General features: G+C 46.2%; 4 protein-coding genes across 4 annotated transcripts; all 4 read right to left on the minus strand.

Moving 5' to 3' along the window:
- Nucleotides 1–223: 223 nt before the first annotated feature.
- On the minus strand, nt 224–2803 carry TEOVI_000300700 (oxidoreductase-like protein; the record flags this gene model as incomplete). Its single annotated transcript, XM_067225994.1, has 1 exon — nt 224–2803. The coding sequence occupies one exon, from the start codon at nt 2801–2803 to the stop codon at nt 224–226; it is 2580 nt and encodes an 859-aa protein (XP_067082095.1).
- Nucleotides 2804–3522: 719 nt separating this feature from the next.
- On the minus strand, nt 3523–4782 carry TEOVI_000300800 (Archaic translocase outer mitochondrial membrane 46 kDa subunit; the record flags this gene model as incomplete). The annotated part of the gene is made up of 1 exon (XM_067225995.1): nt 3523–4782. One exon carries the CDS (start codon nt 4780–4782, stop codon nt 3523–3525), a length of 1260 nt encoding a protein of 419 aa, XP_067082096.1.
- Nucleotides 4783–5351: 569 nt separating this feature from the next.
- Nucleotides 5352–5918, minus strand: TEOVI_000300900 (uncharacterized protein; the record flags this gene model as incomplete). Its single annotated transcript, XM_067225996.1, has 1 exon — nt 5352–5918. The coding sequence occupies one exon, from the start codon at nt 5916–5918 to the stop codon at nt 5352–5354; it is 567 nt and encodes a 188-aa protein (XP_067082097.1).
- A 1493-nt stretch (nt 5919–7411) lies between these two features.
- TEOVI_000301000 (EF hand, putative) lies at nt 7412–8131 on the minus strand (the record flags this gene model as incomplete). The annotated part of the gene is made up of 1 exon (XM_067225997.1): nt 7412–8131. The coding sequence occupies one exon, from the start codon at nt 8129–8131 to the stop codon at nt 7412–7414; it is 720 nt and encodes a 239-aa protein (XP_067082098.1).
- Between the last annotated feature and the right edge of the window lie 651 nt (nt 8132–8782).

Here is an 8782-nt window from a genome sequence, read left to right on the forward strand (position 1 = left end):
AACGTGCTGATAGTGCTTCACCTTTTATCATGGCGGGTTACTTAACTTTAAAGTAGGGATGTAGTACGGTCACCTCCCCATTGTGTAAACCTAAACCTCCTTACTCCCATTGTGGCTATGTAGTTTGCAAACAGACTTGTTGATTTTCCATTTCTTCTTCTTAGCCTTTTGACGTGGTGCTGTCAACTGGTTGAGCAGATTCGATGTAATTCACGCCCTCGTCCTACCAAGGTATTTCCCTAAAATCCTTGAAGAACTTTCCGTATACTTTGCGATCACTATAAATGAGATCTAAGCACCGAGCAGCGGCATCGACCTCGTCCAAAGGACACAGCTGATGCTGGTCTGCGCGTCGCTCCTTTTTGGCCTTTGGTGATTCATCTGTAATCCAACCCGTGTCTACGGAGTTCATATAAATTCCATCTTGAGCATAATCCTCACCACTAGTTCTCGTCATCATATTGAGAGCCGCCTTTGCCATGTTTGTGTGAGGATGTGTCACCTGCTTGAACCGGTAGAACTGTCCTTCCATAGCGGAAACGTTGATGATGAAGCGTGCCTCATCCGTCACCGGATCACCAGTACGGTTTAGGAGTGCGGGTTTAAGCTTACTGTTGATGATAAAGGGTGAGAGAGCATTTATGGCCATAACCTCTGCTGCTTCGCTGCCTTGCACCTCTGCCAGTTTCATAACCCACGAGTTCGTCACGCGGTGGTCGCTCTCCTCAGCAGCCGTGTCGTAACGATCAAAAACAGAAGATTTTGAGGAACCCACAACAAGAGGTGATCTCGCGATAGCAACCAGAACACCGCTGTGACCAGTTGCGTTGGTGTTATAGTAGGCCGTAGCGTCACCTGTGGTAATCCTCTCGTCCAGAAAAGGTTGCTGCTGAGGGTGATGTTCAATATGCAGCGGCTCTCCAATCGTTACCGACGAGTGACTAAGAAAATACTGGTGCCACTCCCTGGATGCCGCGTCGTCGTATAGTGTCTTGTGCAGGTCTAGAGGGGGATGCGATTCCACATGCCGTAAATGCTTCGTGTACTCCCTCGTTCGCGCGATTGTCTGTGCAGCGTTGTTGATTATCGCAAATAACTTCCCAAACTTCTGCATTACAAAGGCACAGAACTGAGTGACCAGCCACATGTCGCGCAGGTCCAGCGAAAAGAGATGAAGCCGGTGCGCCCACACACAGTAGTCCGCCTCTCTTTGAAACCGTGCCACTGCCTCATGAGCAAAGCGAGTGGTGCCTATTAATTCCGCACCACACCTCAGAAGGGAAAGTGCCATGGCAAAGCCGATTTTAATGCGGCAACCCGTAAGCAGCACAACCTTTCCCCGCAAATCCCGAGTCATCAAACGCTTGTTGAAGTTATACTCGCCACACAAGTGGCACATACTGTAATAATACGGGTGCAACTTATCATACCGCACACGACAGGTGTGGCATGCAATGGTTCGACTAAGCTGCAGTGCTTCATCACAAGGTATAGGACGACCGGCCGCATACTGTTGTATATCTTGGAAGACAGAAAAACTGTCGGGTTCCTCATCATCCGACACCGGTGGCCGTGTTGGAAAATCGGAAGGTGACTCCCCCAATTCACGGTAACGTCGCTTACTGTACAACCTACGAGCTATAAATAAGTTGAGGGACGCATCAACTGACCACTGAACACCGCTTCCATTTCCACCTGCCTTTGCGTCAGGGCTGGTGAGCGTGCCAACACTGTCGTTGGTCACGAACAGATCAATTGGTTCCCCCCGACTAACTGCACGTTCAAACACGTGAAGGGCATCTGTTACGGGAAGGTTATGTTTTAATGCCTTTACCACATCAACAGATGCACGATCCAACGTACCGCAATTACGGAGGCAGGTAAGGTCTCGCATTGCCCCTGAATCGGCCACAACTATGTCCTCATCAGAAGGAATACCGCTCACGAGTTCACCAGCTTTTTTTCCCCCACAATCACGATTATTGCTGCCCCCACTGATGCCATTCATGTTTTCGTCATCATTGTCATTGTCTCCCCCAAGCGTGAAGAGTTCACCGCAGAGTCTTGCAATCCGAAGCTTTATCGTTGCTGTATACATCTCCTGCTGCAACAAATCAGTTCCCGGTGGTGCGGAACCACCAATAAGAACGGGGGGCATTTGCGTCCCAAACGAATGCGGTAAGTAGCGGTAAACCTGAGCCACAAGATGTGAGGCAGTAGCCCAATCCATCGCAGCGGAACCCGCAGTGTACATTGCTTCAAGACGTATAATATTCTCAAACGCACCAATTTGTGATATTATCTGACGATCGCGGGTGGACAAGCCGTCATGGCAATCCTCACTCCTTCTAGCACCTTGCCCGTCAACGGTATCCGCAGGGCCGCTCACACGGTCACGAATAAGCGACACAACCCGATCAGATCCCTCATTTTCCTGGTGCTGAAGGAGACAGAGAGCCTCCTCCCTTTCACGCTTCATTTCGGTGCGACGAATCGCTTCAATGTCTTGCATACGTTTATAACGCTTACGATAACTCTTCTCCTCATTCATAATGGCCTTGTACACGTCACGGTTCTCACGCTTTGTCTTGCGGTCTCGTGTAATCATCGTGTACAGTCTGCTCTCGTGCAGGTACGGATCCCCGACAAAAAGTGATGGATCGTGAAAAAGGGTACGAACAACTTTTGTTGCAGCATGAAGCTCATCCAATGTAAACCCCCAACGCGCCTCACGTGCCGCTAACGTCATTTCCTCTCCTGCCACCTCCTGTGGTAAAGACTTTCCCTCATCCCCGTCACTCATTGAGTCAACCTCCGGGGACGGTTTACCACCGATTACCTTGCGATATTCAACAAGCAAAACCAAAAGGAAGAAGTGGGCGATATCCGGCGAAAGAAATAAGTAGAAGTCAAAATAAGATACAGAGAAGTTGGTCAGGCAGAGAGAGAAAGAATAACCAGAAACGGCGACTGTCCTTCGGCGTTAATCCACCTATAGGCGTTAAGGACTCCGTTATTTTATCGTTTCACTTACTCAACCGTTTATACACACACGCGCAGCTGCAGAATGAATGCAACCGTGCAGTGCCCTTTTTTGACTCATTATTTTTCCCCGGACGATGCACATTTCATACGTAAATAAAGTAGCGAATCACTTTACACTTGATGGAAGATCTGCACAAACATAACAAACCTTCACCAAAAAGCTCTGTCTGCTTGATACCGCCACGAGGTCGCGAAGGGTTGCAGTGGACTAAGAAAAAAAAAAGATGAAACGAAGGGGAAAAAGTAAAACCGACAAACATTTGCCGACCGCCACCAAATGCCTCCTAATCTGAATCGAAGCGGTACGCCGCATCAAATTACTGAGCCCACAACATGTTATTCCCTTCCTTGATCACAACAACCATTCCGCTCACAAACACGCCTGGCAAATGAAGTGCCCCCGTTGACCAACAAAACAACAGCGAAGACGTCATCACATCGGCTCCCGCTAGCCACTACCTCCATACTTCTTTAACATTACATGCCGCCACCCATCATTGCCGCTAAATCCATTCCCCCTCCCATACCCATATTTTCCAACATCATCTGTTGCATCATTTGATTCTGCCGCATCTGTTGCAGCTGCTTTCGCCTTGCTTCTTCATCCGCCATGCGGCGCTCCGCGATCTGCGAACGGTAACGCTCCAAATACCTTTGCACCTTGCTTGTGCACTGTGGTACATGCGATAGAAGTTGCACGAGCACCTCAGCACGATCCCGCAGGACCTTGTCTGACGCACGGCACCAAATTTCGAACATGGTAGAAATTATGTCTGTCTTTTCCGCCACGTTATGGAAAAACTTCGGCCCTTCTTTGCTGTCGAACATAACCAACAGAATTGAAAGAACGGAATTGATTATACGTGGATCACTTGTTGCGGAAAAGTTTTCGGCCAGCCGGCAGAGGTTTTCTTCCTCTGCCAACTCTGCGTGGCCTATGCCCGATCGAGCGAGGTAGCGGATCGTCATGATGCAATGTTCCGCAACACCCTGATTGTTATGCTGGAGAAGGCGCAAGAAATACGAAATTCCGCTGTGCCCATCAAGTCCGCGCCCAATCACAACAGCACCAGCGCGTAGTGCACAGACATTTGCAAATATGCCTGTAAGGGAGCTGAGGAGCACAATTGAGCTCTGTGGATTCAGCACACGGAGCATCTTCACGGTTGCTGGAATGCGAGCCAACGCATAAGCTCCCTCTGACCCGACAGGGACATCCGTGTCGAGTATAACCTCCGAATCGTCTACACGCGTGAGTGTGTGCAAAACCTCCGCCGTCTCTTCGAGAAGTGGTTGCAACCCCTGCCGGTGTGCCTCGCTCAGTGTCGTAAGAAGAGTACGATAACCGCCCAACATGTACAACTTTCGATGGCCCGCTGCGTCGGCGCCGAAAATGACAACAAGTGCCTTGATCGCCGCTCTTACAACAGTCGCGTTGGAGCCATCTTTTTGCAAGGCGGCGAGACGCACAAGTGTGGAGCCATGTCTTTCAGCAGAGAGGCGAGTCATACCTTTCTTCTGGGCGGATTCTTCCTTTATTTTGGAAACGATTTTGGCAATGGCAGTCTCGCTCTCACATCCCGTCTGAGCCGTACTAATTGCTTTGAAGTCAGCATCCAGTGATGATAGAAGGTCGTACCGCTCGTGGTAAAGTGAAAATAGAGAGGCGAAGGAGAGGGCCGCGACACCTCCACGGAAGAGGAACTTCCAAATTTCTGGGTTGATCGGCGACTCCATACCACACTTTATAATTTTCCCTCCTCTTATTTTGTTCTCGCCTCCCTTGCTCCTTTTCGACAGCAACACGACAAGTTTACCGATTAATGATTACTCGTTATGTGACTAACTCACTCTTCTACTTGTGCGATAGTATTAACCACCCTTAGACACCAATAGGGGAAAATGGTATAAATAAATACATATATATATATATATATATGGGCAGTCAATCAAAAAAGACGCACAATACAAGTGAAAAAAAAAAATCAGTGCACCATGAGGTGTGTAACGAACCGAGTGCGCTGAGATATTGATGGTGAAAAGTGATAAGTGGCAGGTGATTGGGGGGAGGAATGTCGATATGTCTCATCCCTCACAGCCGCTTCGGATGTCGTCTGGCATATATCAAAAGTAAACAGACATATATATTCATGTAGCGAGAGCAGAAGCCGGAAAAGTGAACTTGGATGCGGATAAAGCATTGAACATACTCCCTGAGGGAAACGAAAGATGGAAGGATAGAAAACACCGTATCATACCTCACTCCTGGCAGAGAACCAATGCTTTGATCTGTGCATTTGTAGATGCTAAAGATACGGCGCCACCGGCCGCTCTGCAGCGCGTTCTTCCTCAGTCTTAACCATGCTATTCTCATAATTCAAATATTTTTCCCGGGCCATAACATCCTCATCTTTCCGGTTCGCAAGATAATATCGCATCAAACTTTCCTTGTCGAAGAGTGGCTTTGGCATAATTTTCGAGTTTTGCGTTAATGAAGGGGGAAGCAACCCCGCCTTCGCCAGAAGTGCCCATGGTTTCATCGACAATCGGCATCGCTTAACACCAAACCAATACTTAAAGGCATCGATATCCACCGTTGTTAACATAAACAAGTGACGGTCCTGTGCCACAGGGGTATCAGGGGACCAAAGAGACTTCTGCGGGTGTGGGCAGTGCTTTCCAAGATAATGCAGCAATCGAATATCGGAGTTGCGCCGCTTGTGTGTGTGCTCCACTACGAGATCGTACGACTGGAATTTCCATACAACATGATGTCCACGCATGCGAATGATCGGTGCCCCAGGCGCACCCCATAACTGTGGCGAGCGCCGCTTAATTACAGCCCTCGCAAGCACCGTTTCTGTCACTTGCATGTTGCAACGTGTGTAACTTCTCAGAAGTTATGTTATGGAATGCCAAAGCACTTTAAACGGCACCAAAAAAAAAAAAGAAAAAAGAAAGAGGCGAGACTGTGAGAGGAGAAGCGCTAAAGAACACGGAGGCTCAAAGGCGCGCGCTCAACCTGTCACTTCCTAATGCTGTGGGCACGATACTTCCCCTCTACCCTACAAAAAAAAAAAAAAAGATTCTTTTCTGTCTATAAAGTCGTTTTCAACTGGAATGAAAATAAGGTTGAACAAAAACGAAGAAGAAGCAAAGTGGGGATGGTTTCTTTTTCTTTTTTTTCCCACACCCATCGACAAGAGAAAAAAACATCACACACTTCACTTGAAGCAGAAAACTTCCAGTGGCAAGTTGCACTTCCCAAAGGTACAAACCGAGTGAACGCGTACACGCAAGCACGAAAAAGCATGGGATGAAAGGTGCAACTCCTCCCTCTGCATACATTATGGTTGAACAGTAAACGGTGGTACAAGTATATAAAGCGTACAGTAAATAGTTCAAGACACACCACATACTTTTTCACAAGGCAAAAAAGAGGGGGGAAAAAAAAGAGAACAAAAAAAAGCGGTAAAATATTTTTTAAAAAACGGATGGCAATACATCAGCCTCCATATATAAATATACACGTATGCACACAGGTATTTGTATTAAAATGTGATTACATTAAGGGGCAATTACAGGGTAACCATAGACAAATTTGACTTTACCTGTGGTTTACTCTCGTTACAAGTAAAGAAGAAAAGCGAAGGGAAAAAAAAGGAGGAAGAAATTCCTCCTGACCTCAACACACGACAGTAACAATTAAGACGAAGACACTCCCAGTCACATCAACCGCCGCATAAATTTTTTGTAGTTAATTCTCCTTCTTCCCCTAATTTCCATCTTGAATCCTTTTTTATACGCATCGCTGAAAAACCAGCTTTTCGCCCAGGTCAAAGCATTAACCCTCAGTACGGTCTCAGTCACAAATACAAATGGTGCTTGCGTCTCCCTCCTCCATCAGGAACCACATGAGTTCAAGAAAAAGGGGGAATTAAAAAAAAATAATTGTCGGGTTAGAATTGGAAAGGGGAATTGAAAGCGGAGTGAAGTGGAAGGGAAGAAAAATGACCAACCTAATCGAATATGTACAAATAACACTTAAACAATTATATATAATAATATACGTTGGGTACAATACAATGGCGTGATTGTTGAATCAAAGCAATAATACAAGAAATAAAAAAAAGAACAAAACATCACAGCCAGTGAAAGAAACAAAAACACTACGAGACACAACCACACACGCCAACAGGGTTACCTTTCTTATTTTTTTTTTGTTACGCCCCCTTTGGGGTTGTTTTTGCTGTTACTGTCATTATTTCTTTTCTTTTCTTTTCTTTTTTTCTAAAATTTCTTTCGGAAAAAAAAAACCCCCGTTTCTGCCCTGCCGTGTGTTGTTAATGTCGAGCTCACGGAACCTTCATACACGACGCAGTCCCCGCCGCATACCGACAGCGAGAGCCAAATAACCCAAAACCCCCGGCGCAACCCCACCGAATCCGAGTTTTGTCGACACATGTCGCATTCGATTCTCCACAAGATAACTTAAGTCGTCGGCATTTACCACACCATCACCATTGGCATCAGCAAGTTCTTTTACCTTTCGCTTGAAAGCCGCCTCCAGCAGCTGTTGCTCGATAAAATTCCTCTGCGCCAAAAATTGCAAACCGGTGTAGACGGTGGCTCCGGCCAGTGTAATGAAATATTTCCTCGCATACACGCGTCGAATAACGCGACCGGTGAGGTATCCGGAGCCAATACCAACCAACCATTGACCAGCCCATGGAATTACCGTGTCGAGAGTGTCGCTGTTGTTACGAATTGCTCCTTTTAGTTTGCTTTCGTATATGGTTTGAAGGTCCCGTGGCGTGACATGTCCATCACCATCGGCGTCCAGCGCCTTGACAAGTCCTTCCGACATGCGCCTTCCCGCATCGCTCTCCACAAACATGCGGACATCCTCATGGGAGGACATTCGGCCAATGAGTTTATCTTTCAAATCAAAAATGTAATTGAAGAGTGGAAGTGTCTCATCTTGTTTGTGTGGCCTCCCAAATGTTGCAATGTAGTCGAGAGCATTTTCCAAATCTTTAGAATTTAACATTTTCTGCCGCTGTTGCTGGTGTTGTTCCGTCGCCATTTTTTTTGTTTTTTGTTTGTTTGTTGCTTGTGTTGTTTTGTTTTGTTTTTGCTTCCTAGTAAAAAAACTTCCACACGCACAAGTTATTCCACCCTTTTGGACCTCTGTTCCTTTTCTTTTTGTCTATGGATATGTTAATATGTATGGCCTTCAAAGGGGTCTTATGAAAGCAAAATAATAATAATAATAATGTTGCCTAAAACCTTGAGTTTCCTTCCTTTTTCCCTTAATTAATAATGTTTGCACTAATAACGCAGTAGGGAAGCTGAAGGGGTGTGCAATTGAGAAGATTGAGGGTAAAAGAGAAAAAGAGAAAAAGAAATATAATAACCCCGCGCATAAGCGTGAAGGACAAAGTGACTGGAAGGGAGAAGGAAAATAAAGAAAAGGAGTGTGAAAAGAGGGGAAATGAGAGGGGGGGGAGGAAATGAGAGGAACCGTTAAATAGAAGATAGTGAAAGAACGTAAAAATTATTAGTATAAATAATAAAAAGAAACGTAAATTTATTAAATGCTCTTCGTGGTGGGTGAAAGGCTACCATCATGCTCAGGGATCATGAAGAAAAGAAGCAGAGGGATTATTTTTTTTTTTTGCGGCATACGTGTGTTTGTGTTTTTTTTCGGAATGTGGGGAAGTGGCGGGAATTTTTT

Source organism: Trypanosoma equiperdum (genome assembly GCF_001457755.1).
Source record: "Trypanosoma equiperdum strain OVI genome assembly, contig: ctg_641, whole genome shotgun sequence".
Classification (NCBI taxonomy): Eukaryota; Euglenozoa; class Kinetoplastea; order Trypanosomatida; family Trypanosomatidae; genus Trypanosoma; species Trypanosoma equiperdum.